The following is a 23,289-nucleotide window of genomic DNA, read 5'->3' as shown; positions in this document are numbered from 1 at the left end:
TTTTGTTGTTGTACGATTAAGTTAGTTTAAAAACGGGGCAGTGAAAAGTGGTGGAACAGGAGAAAAGGGTGAGGGGGCAGGTGTGGAAGGCTGTGGTTGAATGGTGTCACTTTGGTGCAACGTGCGCCTTTCTTCTTATTTTTTTTTTTGACGTGGTGGGGATTTGCTTCACTTAAGCTACACACACACACACACACTCTCACGCACACACACTCACACTCACACACACACGCGCGTGGGAAGAAATGCACTAGACATGTGGTGGTGGTGGTGCTGGCGGTGGTGAAAGTGGTTGTGGTGCGTGGTTGGTGGTGGGTGGTTGGTGGTGGGTGGTTACTTGGTGGGTGGTGCGATGGGGGGTTCTAGTGGGTCGGCAGTGAGTTCAAGACTACCATAAACATAGTATTGTATGTAGAAGAGAGTAAAACTCGTTGAACGGCTGTGACAAACGAAAACGAAATGCAAAAGCACAACACAAAAAATGTCGAAAAATCGAAACGAAAACGACGAAACGCAATTCGAAACATAAAACAAATGCATAATTTAGGAGAGTATTCAATTTCAAAATTTCAATTCATTTAAGTTAGCATAAGAGATCGATAGTTAGATAGCGAGTTAGAGAGGGAAAGAAAGGCTGAGAGATTGAGAGAGAGAGACAGAGAGATAGTTAGATAGAGAACCAATAAACGATTGTGTAGTTTTTGGTGCAGCAAACAAAAGTCCAAGAAAACAATAGAGAAACCAAAACGAAACGAAATGAAACGAAATGAAACGAAACGGAACGTAACGAGACAGAGACAAGCGATAGACGCAAATTAGCAATGCAAATGGAACGCATGAAAAATGCGAATCGCAAAATCAAAACCATAACGATAACGATAACTGTAAAAACTTGTAACTCAAATCAGAACCCACCCGAGCACATGTCGAAACCAGGATCAAATATATATAGATATATAGTATATGTCGGGCAATATCGGGAAAATGCCACGACTCGATTATCGCAACTTATTCTCATAACTCTAGGAGATCTAATCTAGACTTTTCAATTTGAACTTACCGCTTGCGGAACTGCGCTGCAGCACTGGTGATTGACGCTGTATTTGTGGCTCTGCTGGTGGCTCCAATATGTCGCGATATTTCGATACCATCAGCACCGATATGAAGTAGACGATGGCCAGCGATAGGAACTGCGCCTGTTTTGTTTCCTCCTGTAGTGTCACAAAAATAGAAGACCACAAAAATGAATATGTGATTTAAGTGACTATCGATAAAGTTATCGATTAACATTTTACTTAGAATTGACATTGTTTATATTCAATTAAATGGTGGTTGATAAATATCGCTATTTACTATCGGTAGTGTAAACAAATGACTATCGGTAAAGCTATCGATTAATCTGTTACTTTGATTTTACATTGCCTATCTTCAATTAAATGGTGTCGCTTTCTACTATCGATAGTGTCAACAAATGACTATCGATAAAGTTATCGATTAACATTTTACTTAGAATTAACATTGTTTATATTCAATTAAATGGTGGTTGATAAATATCGCTATTTACTATCGGTAGTGTAAACAAATGACTATCGGTAAAGCTATCGATTAATCTGTTACTTTGATTTTACATTGCCTATCTTCAATTAAATGGTGTCGCTTTCTACTATCGATAGTGTCAACAAATGACTATCGATAAAGTTATCGATTAACATTTTACTTAGAATTAACATTGTTTATATTCAATTAAATGGTGGTTGATAAATATCGCTATGACATACAAATGACTATCGGTAAAGTTATCGATTAATCTGTTTCTTTAATTTGACATTGTTTATATTAAATAAAATGCTGTTTCATTAGTATCGCGTTTTACTATTGATAGCTGCTCGATAACATAACGAAATTTAAAATATATCAATATGCATTTATCGATATTATTTCATGGTAATCGAATGTCGCCAAAAACATGTGAAGTAAAGTTGCGTTTTTGTCATCACTTCACAGTTATTGTTAACTACTTATTGATAAAATTTATAATTTAAAGCTCTGACTTACCACATCGCGATAGATGACGGCGCGCAATCGATTGACATCCATGTCCTGCAGCAACTTCTCAGGATCCTTGACGGGAGATAATTGACCGGTAATAGACTCCACAATGTTCTAAACGAAAGCACAACAAACAGAAGAGAACAGACGCAAGGGGGTTGCAATAAAAATCAAGAGAATAAGGAAGGGAAGAGGAGAATTACCTTTGGGGATGCCTGGGCGCCACGAATGAGCGCCTGAAGGTGTGCGGCGCCGGGAACATCGCGAGCCAGGGCGCCAACATTGTAGCGAGTGCGCTCCTTGCACTCGAGACAGTTGCGCACGGCGCAGGTGCAGACGAGTCGCAGGCATTGGCGCAGGATGCCGCCGCTGGACATGTTCTTCTCGGCCTCGAGTTCGCCAAAGTTCAGCGAGGTGGCAAAGATGAGCACATCGGCCATGTTGACGAGTCGCTGCAGAAACGAGACGGCCACCTCAAGGGGCATGCCCTGTGTGGGCTCCAGCACATCGAGTTCCGACTGCACCGAAGGAAAAGAGACAGTTAATACGCGAAGCGAAGGGAGCGGGAGTCTGCTGCAGGAAACTTACGTTGGGGGGATGTGGCGCTGGCGAGCAGCGGTAATAGACCACCGCAAGCAATGATTAGATTGTCGGCCAGCTGTGATATCAAATGCACGGTGTTCACCACAAAGATGGCATTCTCGCTGGAGTTGACAAAGTCAAGGACACTCTTGGTGGAGTGGCTGCGCCACACCTGAATGTCCGTCTCCAGGGAGAAGAGCACATCGCTGAGCAGTCGCTGATGGATGTAGGACCACTTGAACTCCGGTATACGGAACGGCGGACGTGTGGGACCCGGACTGAACATAGGTCGCGTCGAGCCGGACTTGGAGCGCTGCTGTTTGCCAGCCTCGGCGCCAGCACCAACTGGAGCACCACCAGCTGCAGGTGGGGAAAAATCAACATACTATTAGCAACCCTTACTCTATCTTCAGTTCAGTATATATCGGTTACAGTACTTGAAATAATTGTACTAAATAATTAAAAGTCTTTGAAGTGCAAGGGATTATTGTGAGCATACAATTGAAATGCAATTAAAATAAAGGGTTGCTTTGATTGGTTTTTCAAAATGTTGCTTAGATAAATCCTATTAATTTCCCAATTATTGCCCTTGAAATTTCATCGTATTTACTTCAGTAATAATATAACATAAAATGTATTTTCCACTCACCGTAGTGATTACCCTCGAGCTGCGTGGCTCCCTCGTTGGCCACAGCTGCAGCTGTTGCCTGTGGCGTCTGCACGACGTAGTCCTCGTCATCGACTGTGCCCTGCACATCGTGAACATCCTCATCGACGTCTTGCAGCTCCTCGAGCGCCTTGTGTGCATCGGCCTCGTTCTTTGGTGTCGTCTGCGTGGTGGAGTCCACCTCGGTGGGCTTAACCCGCACAGCAGCTGCTCCAGCTGCTGCTGTCGCTACCTCAATGACCTCTGGTTGATCATCGGGAGTGGGCGTGGTCTGTGTGGTCTGCTCGGAGGCGACGGCCACAGCCTGAATGGTTTCATCGACCAACGTGTCGAGCACATCGTTCACTATCTCCGACACTAGCTCCTTGCTCTCCACCTCGGCGACTGCAGCTGCAGCTGGAGCGGACGCAGTTTCAGCTGGGACTTGAGCCGCTTGCTCAGCTGGCTCAGGGATGGGAGAGGACTCTGCTGTGTCTAGAATTGGCGATTGAGCCAAGTCCAGAGCCGCCTCAACGACTTCTTGTATGATTTCTTTGGCTGCCTCAGCAACGCTCTCTTGTTCTGGTTCTGGTTCTAGCTCTGACTTTGGCGACTGATTCAAGTCCTCAACTAACTCCGATTTGTCCTTGGACTCTGAAGTTGTATCTGCAATTGTCGCTGTCGCTGTCTCTGCTGCTGTTGCTGTTGCTGTCTTTGTCTCAGCAACTGTTTCTGTCTTTGTTTCTGCTGTTGTCTTTTCTGTTGTTTCTGTCTTTTCTGGCTGCGTTTCGGCTTCTTTCTGTGGCAACTCGTTGTTGTTGGTTTCCGTTTCCTTTACGGTCTCTTTCTCGGTTTCGCTTGTAGTGTCCTGTTTGGCTTCCTTCTCGGCAGCATCGATGACCTTGTCGATCAGCTGCTCAACAATGTCACGCACTGCTGTGGCAACCACATCCTCGGGCTGTTCATCGAGCTCGGGCTGCGGTTCGATGGAACCTTCCTCGGGACTTTCGGGAGTTAGGCAGGCTGTCAATTCATCGCTGCTGCTCTCAATGGTTGTGCTTAGCGATGAGCTCAGCTCCAGCTCAACGGGAGCGGGAGCGGGAGCTGGCGTTGTCTCTGGCTGGCTGGCCGTGAGCTTCTCGTTGTTGTTCAGCTTGTTGGCCTCGGCATCTTCAGTCTTTTGATTGGTTGCTGCTGCGGCTGTGTTCGACGTCTCCGTCTTTGTCTCTGCTTCGGGTTTCTTCTCCGACTCGGAATCCGTTTCCTTCGTCGTCGTCGTCGTTTTCGTCGTTGTTGTTGTTGTAGTGCCCAGACTTGGCTGTTGTTCGCTGCCAACTTCATTGGCATTCACCTCGGTTTCCGGTTGCTGCTGTTGCTGTTGCTGTGACTGTTCTTGCTCGCTGGGATTGTTGTTGTTGTTCAGCAGGTTCTTGCTGTTCAACAGACTCACATTGTCCTGGGCGGTCTTCTTCTCGCTCTTGAGGACACCCTGGACCACTTCATTGACGGCCAGCTCGATCTCCTCGTCTTTGAGCACCGACGATGACTCTTGGAGCACATCATCCACGACCATTTTACAGTCATTCAATGCCGCTTCGGAGGCTTGCAGCACACTCGCCACATGCTGCTCCACATCGAGCGCATCCTTGGCGGTGGCCAGCTCCAACTCCTCGAGATCATCGCCCAGCTGCAGCGTCTCCTTGAGCGCTGCCTGACCACCAATCGGCTGCTCTGGCTTGTCCTCGGGACTGGGACTAAGGCTGCCATTGCAGTTGGCATTCGCTGGTGTCGCCTGCAGCGCTTCATCCGTTTTGATTTGCTCGTTGTACACATCCGAGATGTTTGCAATCACCGACTTATTACCCGGCTCCGACTCTCCACTCACCGAGGGAGCAGCAACGGTTGCGGGCACAGCTGTTGTCTCTGTGGTTGTCTCCCCGTTGGCTGCACACGACTCGCAGGACTCGCTGGTCACATCGCTGGGCAGTTGCAGTTGCTGTGGCTCCACATCGATGCTCTCCAGCTCCAGTTCCTCGGCCTCTTCCTCCTGGACGGGCGGCACATCCTCGAGCGAGGCTATCGACACAGCGCCCTTAATAGCTGGCACCTGTTGCTGTTGTGGCTGTTGTTGCTGCTGCTGCTGTTGCACAGCTGGAACCGGTCCGTTTTGCTGTTGCTGCAGCTCCTCACGCTCCCAGCCACTGATTGTGCTAATGGGACGTGCCTGACGCAGTGCTGGATCGGTGATGTTGTCGGTACGCTGACGCTCGTAATGTTCGTACATTTGGGCAAACTGCAGTTTGAACTCCTCGTAGGAGACCTTCGAGTGCACAATGGCCAACGTGTCGACCCAGACTCGCCAGCCGCCGTATTCGTGCTTGATGGCATGATGCAGCAGCATGCGGAACAGCGAATAGACCATGTCGCTAATCTTTTGCTCCTCGGTGTTCTTCGGATGGATGTAGGCCATGGCAATGAGCCACTCTTGCCACACGGACATCTGGAGGACGGTGCGACGATTCTCACGATTGCTGTTGCACAGCAGCGTCATGTCCTGCAGGAAGAGCTTCTTCACCTCGATGAGGGATTCGGTCTGCTTCGATTGTCGTATCAGCGTGGCGACCACTTTCAGTATCACTGTCATTTCGGAGGGAGTAATCGATAAGCGATTATAGTAAGGTGCGGAGTGGGGATAATTAAAGGGGCTGGGTTAAAGACAAAGCAAGACTTAGTCAGGGATGCAAAGCGCATTAAGAAGTTGAATCTAAGCATTAACAAACCCAAAGATTTTGCTTTCCTTAACTTATATATTAGAATGAGAATAACATAAATAGTAGAAGGAAATACTAATGAAGAATAATATTGTTTTAAATTACTTTCTTGCAGTAAGAACCGAAGTTAGGCTTAGCATTCGGGTTCGAAGACAGACTGAATCATAGTCTAGACACGAACCGACGCTCAATTTAAACAACCCGAACCTCAGTTTGACGTTCGGTTTTAAAACACGAACCGAAGTTCAGCGCAGGATTCAACCTTTAAACTCCCCGCAGCTTGCAGCCCTGTACCTCAGAAGTTTACTTACTTGGATTCTCGAGGCGATAATGACTCTCGGGCTCCGGATGACGCGTGTAGAGTATCTGCTGTGATATGTGCTCCGTCATAATCTCGTAGAGCACATTGTATGTGGGCAGGGACAGCGACTCCTCGTACAACAGCAATCGCTCCGCCAGCAGTGTGTACAAATTGTGCGGCGACATGACATCGTACTTACGCCTAAAGAGCAGAGCAGAGGAAAGAGAAGGAGTTGTGGCGGATGAACGATGGCGCGGCGCAAACAAAAAAGGCATAAGCCAACAATTTATGAGTGTATGCATTACGCGGCAGTTTGTCACAGAAAATATGACTAAGGCCAGGCAACGAGTTAAAGCCCATTAATCCCCCTCCCGGCCCATTTTTTAAAAGAACTGGAATGAGAGTATACTCACTTGTGTGTGCTGCGAGAGAGGAAAAAGCCGAGCAGCTTGAGGGCCTGGAGGCGAATCAATTGACTTTCGGCCGCCAGCAGCTTGAAGATGCTGCGCACACCGTGCTTCACATCGAATGCAGGTACCATGGAGCTCGGGTGCTCCGACATTAATGAGATGAGCATTTGCAGCACATCGTGCAGGTTCTCGTCCTGTTGAATAAAGTAGGAAGACGGTTCGCTTAAATAATAATTATAGACATTCTTTCGTTATTTAACTTCAACTGAAGTCGACTAGAATCTAGGAACAATGTGAAGGCTATAAATTGCAAAATAAATAGCTACAGAGTGAAAACAAGTAAGAAAGCTACAGTCGCTACAAAAGTATTTATTTAATACCTTCCACAATTTTTATCTGATCGCAATCAAATTTTCAGGAATCACAACTACTATAGTTGATATTGTATATACCAAAATTCGCAGCTCTAGCTTTAAAATAACGCTTGCCATTCGATTTTTTTTGATTTGCAGGGGCGGAAGGGCGTGGCAAAAAATTTCAAACAAACTTGATCTGCGTGCAAACATAACAAATGCTGTCGAAAAAAAATTCTAACTCTATCTCTCGTAGTCTCTGAGATCTAGGTGTTCATACGGACAGACGGACAGACACACAGACGGACAGACGGACATGGCTAGATCGTCTCGGCTGTTGACGCTGATCAAGAGTATATATACTTTATAGGGTCGGAGATGCCTCCTTCTATCTGTTACATTTCCTGTCGGCACAAAGTTATAATACCCTTCTACCCTATGGGAAGTGGGTATAAATATATGGGAATGGATTTCAAGTAAGACATACAAATATATGCTAAGAAAGGTGTATTATTATACTTTCACTCATATTCTACGCTACTGTATATGAAACATATCAGTTCAGACTTCAATTCAAGAGAGGAAAATGTATGGGAATTAAAAGTGAGACTAATCATATACCCAATGTAAAATAATTTTAAAATAAATGAAGTCTAACTATGATGTTAGGGACACATTTTCGAGGTGTTTTTTTTCCCAAACATATTAGAGGGAATGAAGGAAACATATTAATTTCCATTATCTGACTTTCCACTACTGTATATGAAACTTATCGCTTCAGACTTTAATTCAGGGAACGAAGACCTTACCTCATGCATGGTGGTCAGATAGTTGAGTATGCTTTGCAATTCATCCTCCTTGACTCCATTGCCGATCATGATCAGCTGCTTGAGGAAGAGCAGAATATAGGCGCGTATGGCCAGAATATCCTTCTGAGCCGGTCGCGGTCCATCTAAGAGAAGAAGAGAGAGAGAGAGAGAGAGGCACAGAGAATTCCCCCACATTAAATGAAAATCGAAAAGTTCCCTTCCACGCAAATGTAATACTTACCTAAACCCTTGGGAATGATGCCGCTCTTGGCGCGTGGATTGACGACCCAATAGTAATACTTGAGAGTGTGAACCGTTTGGAGAACGGTGCTGACTCGTCGCACATTGCTATAGATCTGTGTATCGCTGAGAAACTCGGTGGCCAGATAGGAATAGAGACGGGCCTGGACATTGGCTGGCGTATAGATCCACAAGGCCGGATTGAAGAGCACGTGATCGAGCAGCTGCCACGTGAGAAATGAGAAACAGAACAACTGCAAGGAATTAGTCAAGTAACTTATGCTGTCCTCAAACAACTCAGAAGGCGGTCAAGACGAAGTCATAGATGGGTGTAAGTGTGTGAGTGTGTGAATTTATATATTATATATAGTAAGTGTGAATGTGTGAGAGTGTGTGTGCGCGTATGAAGAAAGATTGTTCAAAGGATGCAGATAGATAAGTGAGTAGTTAAAAAAGTTGTGGTAGCAATAAGTAGAGTATTAAGAGGGAGGAAAATTGAATTGAATTGAATTATATTTTGTTTCGTTTTTTTTGTATACATACGTTTACATGAGTTTCATGTCGATTGTTGTTGATTGTTGTTGATCATTTTGGTTTGATTTGATTTGGATATTGGACAGGGATTCGTTTTTTTTTTTTGTTCATATACATATAGTATGTTGGTAGTAGTTTAACACGGGATTCAAACAGTTTTTATTATTTGATTTGGGGGGGTTAACACATGCAGCAAACAGCAAAAACGGCAATCAATTTGTCATAGATTATTGGCAACAAACATAAAACGAGAAATGAGAAACGAGAAAAATCAACGTAACAAAGTAAACAACATTTTCATAATTGGCATTCCCAAACATAAACGATTACTAAGAGGACGATTCTCTAGGCTAAAGCTAAAGCTAAAGCTATAGCTAGGGCTAAGCTTAATTAATTACGTATATACGCTATGTAAATTAGTATAATTATAGTTATATATATTTTATGTTTATAGTATGTTTGTATTAAGTAGAATGTAGTTTAATGTTTTAAGCTTAGTTCCAAATATGAATATTGAATGCTTAAATTAAGGGCAGCAAAGCGAATTCCCTGAAATACTTAAGACACGGACATAAATTCTCACAAATTCAATCAGCAATAAGTAAATGCAAAATGCAATTAGCAAGCGCGGAAACTAACTGAAACCACAAGTGGAAATGTGTGGAAAAGCCCGGAAACCAACGCAAAATGTGAACGGACGAATGTTGTCACTCATGTTGATTCCATTAAAATTGTAATCATTGTATCAGAATTGAATTTAATTTGCATTCAAATGCATTCCGCCTTGTCTGTGTCTGTGTTGCAAATATTTTGGCGAAATTTTAATTGTTGAATTGTCAAAAAATACCCATGCCATGAGTGTGCGAATACTACGAAAAATATGTTCACACATGGCTCGGCTTATGAGGGACGCAAAACGCCACTCGATTCGATGCGGAGGCAAAAAGTTTCGTTGTTTTCACTTCGGAGGGGTTTTTTGGTTTTATGGCTTGTTTCTGCTGTCGATGCCAGGCAGCAGCAAGCAAAACAATGCAACACAGCAACGACCACACACACACATCCCTTTAGATGCCAGCTCGTGCCTGGCCAGAAGTTTCCCAATTAAAAATTGTGCACGAGTGTAAAATAATAAGGGGACCACGGCAACCGGCAACAGCAATAGCAACAGCAATGGAATCCCCAAAAAAAAAAAAAAGAGTCCGAAACAGAATCAGAGTCAGAGTCGAGAGCAACATGGGAAATATTTATGCGAAAACGAAAAAAAAAACGAAAAAAAAACCAAAAAATGTGTTGGGTTAAAAGTTTAGTTCACATGGAAATTTATTCATTTTTGTAAATATGAATGTCGAACGAGAGTCGCTCGCTCAACCCCTTCAAACGAAATAGAAATAGAAAAAGAAATAGAGAGAAAGGTGAAATGTCAACTTTGAACTGAAAACAAATCGAACTTAAATTAGAAAACTTACGACTTAGATCGATCGTTGATAACGAAAACTACCGAGTGAATGGTGAATGATGATGATATACGACACGATTATAATATAATATTATGTCTATGGAATGAATGAATCCTAGAATTTACAAAACTCGAATGCAATTGAGATTGTCTGATCTGAAACTACAGAGTATACGGGGATACTCTCAAACTAAGCTAAACACACTTGCGAATGTATATTACAATGAAGATGGAACGGATGGGAAATGAAACAACGAATGAGGCAACTGTACAAGTTAAAGTTAAAGTTACAAATCTTAAGGTAAAGACACAAAATACAGACACGCACACACAGTAGTTATATATGTTATTTAGATACATAGAGAAACGGAACGGAACGGAATGGAACGAACGGAACGAAACGTTTATATATAGAGAGATACAGAAAGAGAATTCAAGTAGTAATACAATTTGTTTTTTTTTTTTGCTTGAGAAATTGAGAATTGAGCTTCACCTGGTAGAACTGTTGTAGATATTTTGATATATTTTTTTTGGTTTAGTTGTTTTGTTGGTTGGTTTTCGTTTTTTGTGTGTTGATTAAAGCGTTTTTTGAAGATGAAACAATTTGGAATTGAAACGATAAACGAGTGAATAACGGGCGTTAAAGGAATATGAAGCAAAATCGAAATGCGCGAATCAATCAAATGAGAGCGAGAGAGATAGAGAGAGAGAGAGAGAGTTTGAGGGAAAGGGAGAGGCAGATCGTGAGTAAGAATGTTGTGTTGATTGTGTGTGAGAATGTGGGAAGTGAGCAAGGAGAAAACAGAAAACACACAAGTGTGGGAGAAATCGAGAGAGCATAGAGAGATATATATATAGAGAGAGAGAGAGAGAGAGAAAGAGTGTGAGAGAGCAGACAAAGTAGAAGAAAGTAGAATTTCAGTTTAGTTTCAAGTACATTGATATATAGTAAATATTTTGTATATAGATTTCATAAGCATTATTTTTGATATTTTGGTTTCACATAATCTTTTGGTTTTTTTTAGCTCTATGATTTTTGACGGATTTGGCTTGGGTAACGAAAACATTTCAATTTCGATTAATCATGACTTGGACGCAAAACAAACAAAGCCGAGGCACTTTTGAATTTATTCTTCTTTTTTTTGGTGCAGAGAATCAAGGCAAAACTCATAGCAAACTTTGGTGCAAAATGAAAGGATCAACACAAAACGGAAACATATTCGGTTGGCCAATTAAAACTGATGGCATTCGGGGGGTAGGTGTTGGCAAACAGTGCCACACAACAAGCATGCAACAGGGAAGGCAAAATAAAAGAAAAAGAAAACACTTCCGCAATCACAACGAAGCTAAGCACAACACAAATATTCCTCTTTCGTAGCTTGCTGCAAAATGTCGATAAATCGAAAATCTAAGAGTTATTCACACTCACATTCGGCAGCCAAATCTGGTTTTAATTTTGAAATGGAAATTCGAGAGCATATTTGAGCAGCAATCGAAAGTGAAGCTCCACAAACTTTGCAAATTAACTGATGGCTCATATTTCTTAATCTCAGTTTAATTTGAAGACTTAAAGCTGGAATTAAATCCGTAAAGGGCTTAAGCAGAATTTCTATCTCTTGGATGTATTCAAATTGTTCGAAATTTGTATTTTGAAAGGTAAGAAGAGTTCAATTATAAGTATTTAAATCGATTATTGAAATCGGTCATTGAATCGATTATTAAATGGAAAATTTGTATTTTTAAAATAGATAATTAAATCGATTATAAAAATCGATTACTAAATTGATTATTAAATCGATTATAAAAATCGATTACTTAATTGATTATTAAATCGATTAATAAATCGATTATTAAGTCAAATATTAAAATCGAATATTAAATCGAATATTAAATCGATAATTGTAATCGAATATTAAATCGATTATTGAAATCGAATTTTAAATTGATTATTAAAACTGATCATGAAATCGATAACTAAAAGTTGCATTTAAATCGATTGTTTGAATCGATTACTATTAATTGAAGATAAGTATCAAACTGTCAGTTGTAGACTGCAGAGACGAGCACAAATCAAATATTATATGAATCGGGAATAAACAAAGAAATTGATTCTATATTGCTGTGATTGTATCGAATATATATCTATCATAAGAAAGCAGAGTGTTCAGGATAAGTATATATATGTACGAGTATATCGTGTGTGTTAGCAGAAGCAAAAAAAAAGAGAAGGGGAAAAGGGAAAACGTGTAAATAACTTGTGTGTATACGTAGAACAAACGTTTTGTGTTTACTTTTTTGAAAGGATTACGCAGGCCCGTGTTCAACTGTGTTCAACGTGTGCCATCATATCAGCGGGAACATCAACAACACACACCGAAAAAAGAAAAAAAAGACAAAGCAAAGACAAGAGAAACAAAGTGAAACGCAAAAGAAAAAACACAAGAACAACACACACACAAAAAAAAGCAAACACAGTGCGAATGGCAGAAAGAGACAGTTGTTGTAGACAGAAAGAAAAAGAGAAAGAGAGAGAAATAGAAAGAGAGAGGTATACATTTAAATATATGTTGATAGACAGAGATAGCATTTAAATATTTGTGTTGTTGTTCTTCTGCTGCCGTTGCATATCATTTGAAAATTGTTTGTTGAGGCGTTAAAACATGCCACGGAAAATTGGTGAAAAACGTGTGCTGGAAAACATTCTTTGATTTTGTTTCTAGAACACAAATATCCCTCCCCGCCCCCGCTGTCCACTTGGGACGCTTATTGGTATAATGCGAATGTAGGATGTTGGGACGAGAATGAGACAGAGAGAGGGAGAGAGAGGGAGAGAGTCTGTCTATAGAACATGGACTGAGGATTAGACTGAGAGAATGATGAACTGAAACGAAAGTTGAAATTGAAATTGAAATTGAAACTGAAAATTGGAATTCGAAAAACCAAGTGAACTGAAAATGAGAGCGAGGCTTCTGGGCATGCGACGAGAGATATTAAGATAACTTATTTCATACATAAACTTATAGCATAGACATAGAGTTGATCAATATAAATATATATATATATATATAGATAATTATACATACGCATAGCAGGATTAATCGTACAGACATATGTACAGACATACGTGTCAAATTTGAAATTACGATTACGATAACAATATTATTGAAAAACAATTGAAATGTAAGCATGCTTGCCAAGACATTGCGGCCCTCAAATGTCAATTGCATGCTATCGATTAATCGTTTAAATGGTCTATCGATGCTCCAAGTGAGTGTAAGAGCGATATATTTGAGATTATCATTGATTTTCTTTTTCTTTTCTTTTCTTTTCTTTTCTTTTCTTTTCTTTTCTTTTCTTTTCTTTTCATTGCTTTTCTTTTCTGTTTTGTTTTTATATAATCTTAATCACTAACATAGAGCGGCAAATAATGACTAAGTCGATTATCGAACGATTTTGTTATCGACTCAGACAGAGAGCGACAGAGAGATAGATCGATCGATAGAAAGAGAGAGAATTGCCAGATTGGACCTTATGCCCACTTACCTGTTTCAGCAGCAAATCACTGTTGGCCGAGAGGCACGTGACCAGATATTTGGTCAGATTGAGAAACGATCCAAGGACCTCGAGGGTCAGATGCTCGCGCGACGATCGCTGCAGCATAAAGGATATCACCAGAAAGCCACGATTCTGTATCATGTGCTGTTGCACCGTCTGCGATGTCTCCACCAGCTCACAGATGAATCCCAACAGCTTCGAGCTGTAATCGCAGTAATCGATTATATCGATAAATCGATTTATATCCTTTCTTTTGTGCAGATTTGACTTACCAGAGCGTCGGATCTCGTTTGATGTCGCTGATGCCCTCGTGCGCCATGTCCAGCTGTGAGAAGAGCGGAAACAGCACCTGAATGCCGCCAATCGAGTTGAGGGTGCAGTGTATCGAATGCGTGACCACAGCCTTGACATCCTGTGAAAATATCCGAATCCGAAGTTATAAACAAAGTCTATGCAATATAAAAACTCCACAAATTCATAGTGACTATCATGTATAGCTAAATGCTGACAATTGTGGCTCAGCTCAAATGAGATAGTACTTTGAAGCTAATATCGATAATATATCGATACATTTTACTGAACAAACTGTAGCTGTTTTCGGTCTCGCTGAGTACTAGCATTAAATATATTTATCTTCTATACAAAGAATGGCTTTAAAAATCACTTCGATAATTTATCGATAAGATAAACTATGTTAAACCTGCTGAACTTGAGCTTTTATGCATCTTTGTGGGTCTTTACATTCTTCGTTGACTTTTTATATTCATTCAATATTTTTGTTTCCATTAAAAAATTGCTTTAAAAACAAAGTCGATAATTTATCGATAGGTTGGACTGCACAAATTGTCGCTATGTCTGATACATTAACATACTAACAGCTATTACTTTTTCAATTTGCTTTCAATCAGTAAGAATTTTTCGAAAAATACCGAAATAAAGACCCTTTAATGGGAAAGAATGCTATTAAATTGCCATTAATCGATAAACATATATTGGTATCGGTAAGTATTGGCACCCATCAGCATTCGCTTTAAGCTGTGTGTGCCTAAATTTTGGTTTCAATGCTACGGAACCAAACAAAACAAAAACTAGTTTATTTTTAGTGCATCAAAGGAAATAAAAGCCGGCGGAAGATAATCGATTATCGATTTATGAAATGGAGGAAACTGCCTTTTGGGCAATTTATCATTTGCTATTTATCAATTTCCATTTGGCTAAATGTCTATCAAATTTGATAGCATAAATTGCTGCTGAGCTGCTTCTCTCAATATTTATCGATTAAATTGCGTTTTTCTTTCTATTTTTTTTTTAGTTAGAGGGGGGGAGAGTGGTTTCTTCTCCCCTGCTACTTTGCCACATTATCGCATGCAACACTGGCTCGCCTTTGTCGGTCACTGTTCGCTATTGTTGTTGCGCTCGCTCTCTCTCTCTCTCTCTCTCTCTCTTTATGATTTGTGTTGTTTGTACAAGAAATTACTACAAAATTTATTGAATAATTTTGTTGGCAGTCTTGGCGAGTTTAGCCCAGGACGAGGGGAGAAAGCATTGCTGCTATCCTCGATAAGCAAGGCAGACATGGGAGCATGGGGCATGTGGCATGGAACACAGCAAAGATTGTACCTAATAAGAAATGCCAAGGCATGCGCTTGAGTCGTAAAATGCTGCCTGAAATTTATGTGCCACTCTTTGGGAGGGGACTGAGACTAGGCAAGGTCTTAAACTTGGTCTCGCAATGGACTCAACTCAACTAGCCAAGGCAATGTATATAAACGTCTATATATATGAGAGAGAGAGAGAGAGAGAGAGAGTGTGTGTTTTGTTTACTTACCTGCAGCATCAGTGCGTGCGGCGTGTGTACAAAATATGAAACATTTCCTTTGGGGGAAGACTGCAAACAGAGTTGACCATCGGTTGCCACTGGATTGTACATGAAGACAATGGCATTCGATAGTTTGCCATCGTACAGCACCTGTTCCCAAGAATAGAAAGAGACAGAGACAGAGAGAGATAGATATAGAGGAGTGTGAGTGAGTTTCAGGATTAGGCATTGCTTTCAACAAGTCATCTCAGAGCTCTTTCAGCAAGCCGGCGAATTGTTTCCGGTCATGCTTACAATTTACTTTTGTTTCTGTGCTTTAAGCTGAGTTTATGTGTGTGTTTATATTATATCTTATAGCTATACATATATAGAATATACAATATATTAGTGTGTATACATCGATCTGCTTATATGCTAGAGCTCATACATAAGCTGCTTTTATGTACACAGCAGACGTTGAACAATTGACACACATTGTTGTAATTAGCAGTTGTTGTTTCTGTTCTTGTTGTTGTTGTTGTTGTTGTTGTTACACATTAGCCATGACACAGCATTGTTCTTGTTGTTGTTGTTGTCGTCGGTCGTTTTTGGTTTTTTCGGGTGCACTTTTTTGTTGTTGCTAACCGCCGTCATATGGGGCGTATGCGCAATATTCTTGCAGCAGCTGCTGTGCGTATAGGCAAAAACACAACATACATTAAAGTGTCTCAGTGTGTGTGTGTATGTGTGTTTGTGTTGTGGTCGTTGGCTGCATAATTTGCTGCTAAAAATACTTCTTTGCGTTAAACAGAGAGAAACTAAAAATGCCAAAAGAATGCAACAACAAAAGGTATGCAAAATAACTTGAAAAACAAAAAAAGAAAGAGACTGTGTAGAGTCGAGTGTGCTCGACTGTGAGACACCCGCTCAACATGTTCAATGATAAACCATATTTTTTTAAATATACCATAAAAATACGAAAAATATACCAACGTATATATGTAAACATATGTGGATTGTGCAATACTCGCTACTCATTTTCACAGAGAACTCATATTTTTAAAGTGTACCAAAAATATACCATAAAAATACTAAAATATACCAAAGGCTACATGTGGTATACCAATATTATACCACATTAAAAATACGACATACAGTATGAATTATACTGGATTCTCAATCTTTGAATATACCGAAAATATACCATAAAAATACTAAAATATACCATAGGCTATATGTGGTATACCGATATTATACCACATTAAAAATACGACATAGAGTATGAATTATACTGGATTCTCAGTCTTTGAATATACCAAAAATATACCAAAAAAATACTAACATATGCCAAAGCCTATATGTGGTATATATTGATAATGTACTTCATTCAAAATATACATTAAACAGAGCAAAATATACTAATATATACCAAATTCAAAATATACCAAATTCAAAATATACCATAAAGTTGAAAATATACCGAAATGTCAGAGAAAGCAACTAAAATCCGATTGAAGTATACATTTTTTGCCATAGAAATAACTTCGACATTTCTTCAAAGTTATAATACCCTTTGAACCCTAATAAGTAGCGGGTATAAAAATGCATTTAAAAGAAAACAAAATGCGAGTTGAAAGCAAGTTGAAATAGTTTCTCGCTTAAAGAGAGCGCAGAGGAAGAGTTGTGGCCAAAGCCGATTAAAGTTGCCGAGCGAGTAAGCTGTTAATGCATTTGCTCTTAGCTCTTTTCACATTAATTGCAGCCTCGTGCAACGTGTGGCTGCATTTAAAGAGTTGACTAAGAGTTGAATAAGAAATACAAGTAAGTAAGAAAAATGTTGAAGCACATTAAATTCGAGTTGGCAGTAAAAATGTTCGAATAATTTCTAGAGTAAAGAGGAATAAATTGGAAAACCATTTCACCGAAGGCCGAGTTAAACTTTGTTTTCCATTTGAAACATATTGTGAATTGTGAAATGTAGTTTCGAGTGTACACACACACACACACACACACACACACACACACATACACATTGAATACATGTGAGTGCAGAACTCGAATGCACTCAGTTTAGCAGTTGCTTAATATCTTGACCCATTTTGTTGAGGTTCACAAATGATGCTAAGCCGATATGAAATAACTTTCAAAACTAATGCACTCGCTGCTGCTGGACAACATAATAATAATAATAATAATAGTAATAATAATAATAGTAATAGTAGTTGAAATGAAAATGCAAATGCAAATAATAATAATAATAGTGTGTGCTCAACAACTGAACTGAGTTGAAATGGATGGAAGAAACCTGGCATAGAAATGCGCTAAAATATGAAACATGCCTGCCACGCCCCCTTTTTTGAATAAGTCCTATATGGAGCACACACACACACACATACACGTATTCTTAACAATCGTTAGAGGAGGGGAAAAGTGTTGTAATAATACAACAAAAACAAAAACAACGACGTCGACAAGATGCGAGAGTTCTACATTCGCATTCGCATTCGCCTTTGTCTGGGATTCCAGGTGCGCTCTAAAGTATGCAACATTTATTTCTATGCCGAGCAGTCGCATTGTTGCCACGCCCACCACCACCTCCACGCCCACTTGCAGAGCTATGCCTTTAATTCGGCGACTTCGACGCACTTTAAAACGCGCTGCACAAAATTACAAACATTTTCATAATTACAACAGCTCAGTCTGCTTCCATTCGCGCGTGTGTGTGTATTTGTGTATGTGTGTGTATGTGTGTGTGTGTGTGTGAAGTGAAAGCAAAGCTGCGTCTAGCGGGACGCGGGTGGAAGCGGAAGGCGAAGTGGAAAATTCAATAGAGCAGCGCAGGCTGCGCTTCAATGAATGGGAACATTTTGATTGGCTTTGAAGTTTAGTTTTTCGGCTAGGCTGAAGAAGAGGAAGCAGCTCGCTGTGTAGGGGGGTAGACGCGGCGGAGGAGGGGGTGGGGATATTCAAAACGTTTCGTTGCGATTTGATTCGATTTGATGCGATTGGTTTGCGGATTACGTGGATATTCAATGCTGGCTGCTGGCGACGCAGCCAACTTTTTAATTGGTGCCACGCCCCCTCCTCCCAAAAGAGGGCGGAATGGGCGTGGCTGTGCTTGCCATTGCGATTGTGTGTTTGCAGCGGTTTAGTGACACAAAAACTTTTGTGCTGAGCCCAAAACTAGCAAACTGGCAAATTACGACAAAAATTGCGACATAAATCAATTAAGAAATCTGCATAAAATTGGCGACAAATTGCGACTTCGAAATGAATTAAAAGTAAACAAAAGTAGAGCGAAAACATTATTTGAATAATGAATGAATAAAATTACTACAAATGTGACACAAATAAATTAAAAGATTAAAAGATTGGTATGTACATTAACTAGATTTGTAAATAGGATTGAAATAATAAATTCAAATTAATAAAGTTAATATGTAACTTGAATTGTAAGCAATATTGATATGAAGTATGAATTGAATAATAAACTCAAATAAATTAAGAAATTAAAATTAAGTATGCAAAGTGCTTAAAAAAAAAAAAAGAAAATACGTAATTCAAATTATTGGCAGAACAAAAATGAAGTAAACAACGATTTAATTAAGCTTGTGGACATAATTTCGACTTTAAAAGTAAAGTAAATAAAATGTAATAAAAACTGAAAAATATCAATTCGTTAACTATATAAAAACATTATTAAAAATATTGTACAAATTTAAATAGTAAACATTTTTATATTGCAGAAAAAAAAAAACGTAGAAAAGAATTAAGATAAGCGAAAACTTAAATATTATAAAAATAATGAATAAGAAAATTATTAAAAAAAAAAAACAAAAATATTCAGTATCGAAAAAATGCGAAAAAATTAATAGGGGAAAGAATAAGTTAAATTGTATTTATCTCATTTAAATAATAAGCTTAAAAAATAATAAAATAAATTAAAAAAGGAAAAAATTCGTAGTCAAAATAAAAAAAACTATTTGAGAACTTATAATTAATGAAGTAACTGAAAAAATACATAATTTGAAAAAAAAAATAGATAAAAATAAATGAAATTGTATGCGGAATAAAAATAAATTAACAAATGAAAAAAATTCGGAGTCGAAATAAAAAAAACTGCTTGAGAACTTAAAATTAATGAAGTAACTGAAAAAATACAAATTTTGAAGTATTAAACAGAATTGAAAAAAGTAGATAAAATTTAATGAAATCGTATGCGGAATGAACACATAACGTAATGTAAAGTAACGTAATGTAACGTAATGTAATGTAATGTAACGTAAGGTAACGTAACGTAATTGAAAGGGAATTGAAAATAGATTGCTTACAGCTTTTAGCTGGTTGATTTCCTCAGTGTCGGCGGCGCTGGCGCCCAGGGAACTCAGGCTGGTCACACTGGACATGCGACGCAGTTGCTCTGCGTTATCGATAACGATAACACAACGATAATGCGACACGTTAAAGCGATCAACGAGGAGTAAGCAAAACAGACGAGACGAAAGAAAAAAACCGAAAGAAAGAAAAAAAGAAACGGAAAAATCAATAAAAATGCAAAATGAAATCAAGAAATGAAATAGAAATCAAATAAATACCAAAAGAAGCATTTCCAGTTGGCAAATGGCCAAGTGGATCATCCGTCGAAGTGTTGTTGTTGCTGTTGTTGTTGTGGTTGTTGTGGTTGCCACTCGCTGCCTGCTGATCGGTGGGCGTTGTAGGCGTGGCAGCTGCCGGTGATGTTGTTGCCTCGCCTTTGGCAGCTGTTGTTGTGGCTGCTGTTGCCGCTGCTGTGGTTGCAGCAGCAGCAGCTGCAGTTGCTCCCGTGACGGCAGCCAATGCCACCGCATTGCGTGCGATGAGCACAGCGCGTATCTTGACGAATGCGGCACTCAAATCGAGTCGCTCATCGGACCAATCGATGGCACGTGCCTCTTGCTCGGCGGCAAGTGTTTGGAATTGCAATTGCAGCTGCAACTGTTGCTGCTGCTGCAGCTGTTGCTGCTGTGTCTGCTGCTGCGATGTGGCACCCGTTGTGGTGCCTGAGGCAGCAGCGTTGTTGTTGTTGTTGCTGCCACTGCCACTGCCACTGCCACCGATTGGGGCAGCGACGTCGAGGCTGCCGGCACCGCCCAAACTCGTTGTTAGTTGAAAGTGACTCACCCGCTTGTGATTGTCCGGCAGATTCAGATAGCACTCGTTATCGAAGCGGAATTGCGACTGCGTTATCGATATACGTGCAGGTATCGATTGTTCGGTATATCGATAGCAGAGTGTCAATTTGTTTGTGTGTGTGAATGTTGTTGTTGTTGATTTTGGACAATCACGTTGTTGTTGTTGTTTTTCCGATTGTTATCGATTAGCAGTTATCGATTTATCGATTAGCGTTTTGTGTGTGTGAATGTTGTTGTTGATTTTGGACAATCACGTTGTTGTTGTTGGTTTGCCGATTGTTATCGATTAGCAGTTATCGATTTATCGATTAGCGTTAGCGTTGTTGTTGGTGCCATTTGGTGCAATGTTGTTGTTGTTATAGTTGTAGTTGTTGTTGTAGTTGCAGTGGTGCACAATACAAATAGAGAGAAAGAGAACAAGAGAGAGAGAGAGAGAGAGAAAAAGAGAGCGTAAAAATATGGACAACAAAATAAAAGTTACACAAAAACACATTGCATTATTTGTACAATTTTCACAGGAGTTGGTTATTGTTTTACAGGGTGGGGAGAGGGGGGGACAACGGTCACAGGACACGGGACACATGGGACACAGGTGCTGGGCGCGGCTGCTGTGAGTGCTGTGTGAAAGGCGGTGCAGCATTTTGTGGCGAACTCTTTATATGGTTTTTTTTTTTTTGCTGGCTTTCGCTCAGTGGTTCATGTTGCTGGGTGGAAGGGGGCGGGGGTTAAGGGAGGAGAAGCGAAGTGATGGGAAGAAAACGAACACACTTACCTTGTAGCCCGGCCCCAGGCGATGCATGGCGCAGATCTGTTGCGTTGTCAGCGCCTCGCTGAACAAATAAATTGCCGACATTTGGCCACAGAAGACGCGCTCCTCGTCCAATTCCGGCGTGGCGCCAATGTAACACTTGTCAAAGGGCTAAAGAGAGAGTGGGAGCGAGAGAAATATATGTATAGGTTAGGTTGTTCTCTTCTTGTACTCTCTTCTCTTCTCTTCATGTACTCACATCGTTTGTGGAAACAAACCAGGCCATTTCGGTTGACGACGCCAGCTGTCCATTCACGAGGCACTTGATTTCGCTCTTCGTCCAACGATTGTATATATACACTATGGCAATCATATACCACTAAGAAAGAGAGACAAGGAGAGAGGATTTCGAAATCAATAAGAGATGACAATCAAAATTGCAAGCAATAAATGTGGCAAATATTTAAAGCAGCTGCTTCTTCTGCTTGCCTACCAACTCCAATCAGTCAAAAGCTTAAAACTGACATGAAAATTAACACGATTTAATTTTAATAAATGCCACATACACCAATTACGCGTGCGTTTGCAAAATGCAAGAAAAATACACTAAGCAGAGAGCAAAATGAAACTCGAAACGCATTTGCAAAAGCGAGTGCGCAATAGTCGATTGTCAAAACAAACCCTCTCTGATCGTGTCTGTCACACAGACGCACTCTCATAGAAGTAGAAAAGCAAAAGCAAAGAACACATCTTAACAACAACTATGTATGCTGAGTGAAAGCAAGCGCGCAATAGTTGTGCTGATCGTGTCTGTCACACAGGCGCAATCACACACTTTAGTTGATGTCCAGCTGCACTTGCAAGCAAAGCAAAGCAAAGAGCAAATCTCAATAACAACTGTTGCGAGTGCAAACAGGTGCGCGATAGTCGGTGGGCAAGGCTAGAATTCGCTGGTCGTGTCTGGCACACGGACATGGTAGAGTAGATGCTCATTTGCATTTTCAAAAGCAGAGAGCGCACTTTAACAACAACTATGCTGCAAAGCAGAGAGAGTGGAAAGGTTCTCTCTTTTGTACACGTTTAATGCTTGCTTGAAACTTTGATGTTTTCAGTTGTATATTAATTGCAACTTAAATTCTAACTACAACTTTGCTTAAATAAAATCAAAATGATGCATTTTCAGTTGCAGCAAATTGAATTGCCGACCCAATTCGATTTGTTGGCTCAACGAGCTAAATTCTCAAACTGCGAGTAAATTAAATTAGATGGCCAGGTAATTAGGCGCTCACAATGCCACTGTTAATTAAACTCTTTGTGCCATAAATTCACAAAGTTAAGCAATGAATCGAACTACATACATATACATATACATATAGAGATAAGTGGTGGGTTAATGTCTTACCTTGCGGGGCTGGAATTCATATTTGACACAATGCTGAAAGCCCTTGCCCTTGACCTTCATGGATGTGAGAACGAGACAGTTGCCCACAAAGTGAGCCGTGTAACCGACGCCCTTCGATGTCTTGAAGCTGTTCGCAGGGGAATACAAACATAGAAAGAGAGAAAGAGATGAAGAGAGCAATTAGTGTTTGGCAATTAGGAGCGTCAAGTGTAGAAGAACTTACCAGTAGAGATACGGTTTCTCGCGCTCAATGTTCACCGAATTAATTGGATCCAATCGAAACCAGGTGGTGAAGGTAAATCCATTCTCATAGGGCCACTTGGCCAGCGGTGGCAGAACCATTGCCTGTGGAATGCAGTCAAATTGAAAATCACAATTAGTTGCAATTGAGTAAGTGCAGGGGAAGGGAGAGAGAAAGAGAAAGGGAGGAAAGCCAACACGCAAACAACAGAAACTTATTAAAA

The 23,289-nt window shown here is 40.3% G+C and overlaps 1 protein-coding gene across 3 annotated transcripts in view; it reads right to left on the bottom strand.

Moving 5' to 3' along the window:
* LOC133847371 (neurobeachin) overlaps positions 1-23,289 on the bottom strand; it is a 111,095-nt gene that overhangs the window by 23,348 nt on the left and 64,458 nt on the right. Inside the window, exons 5-22 of one of the 3 annotated variants that reach the window (XM_062282358.1) lie at positions 23,049-23,170; positions 22,826-22,952; positions 21,683-21,802; positions 21,448-21,594; positions 20,100-20,721; positions 19,836-19,924; positions 15,535-15,675; positions 13,979-14,118; positions 13,695-13,908; positions 8,163-8,415; positions 7,922-8,064; positions 6,763-6,953; positions 6,360-6,550; positions 3,281-5,914; positions 2,627-2,991; positions 2,253-2,567; positions 2,056-2,163; positions 1,061-1,211 (exon numbers count right to left, since the gene is read on the bottom strand). In XM_062282358.1, the coding sequence (XP_062138342.1) occupies positions 1,061-1,211; positions 2,056-2,163; positions 2,253-2,567; positions 2,627-2,991; positions 3,281-5,914; positions 6,360-6,550; positions 6,763-6,953; positions 7,922-8,064; positions 8,163-8,415; positions 13,695-13,908; positions 13,979-14,118; positions 15,535-15,675; positions 19,836-19,924; positions 20,100-20,721; positions 21,448-21,594; positions 21,683-21,802; positions 22,826-22,952; positions 23,049-23,170 (6,073 nt within the window). The remainder of the gene's footprint in view (positions 1-1,060; positions 1,212-2,055; positions 2,164-2,252; positions 2,568-2,626; positions 2,992-3,280; positions 5,915-6,359; positions 6,551-6,762; positions 6,954-7,921; positions 8,065-8,162; positions 8,416-13,694; positions 13,909-13,978; positions 14,119-15,534; positions 15,676-19,835; positions 19,925-20,099; positions 20,722-21,447; positions 21,595-21,682; positions 21,803-22,825; positions 22,953-23,048; positions 23,171-23,289) is intronic. The other 2 variants (XM_062282359.1, XM_062282360.1) reach the window with 2 other exon arrangements.

The sequence above is a fragment of the Drosophila sulfurigaster genome, chromosome X (assembly GCF_023558435.1).
Source record: "Drosophila sulfurigaster albostrigata strain 15112-1811.04 chromosome X, ASM2355843v2, whole genome shotgun sequence".
Lineage (NCBI taxonomy): Eukaryota > Metazoa > Arthropoda > Insecta > Diptera > Drosophilidae > Drosophila > Drosophila sulfurigaster.
Note: the sequence above shows the minus strand (reverse complement) of the source record. Positions and strands in the feature narration are given on the sequence as shown.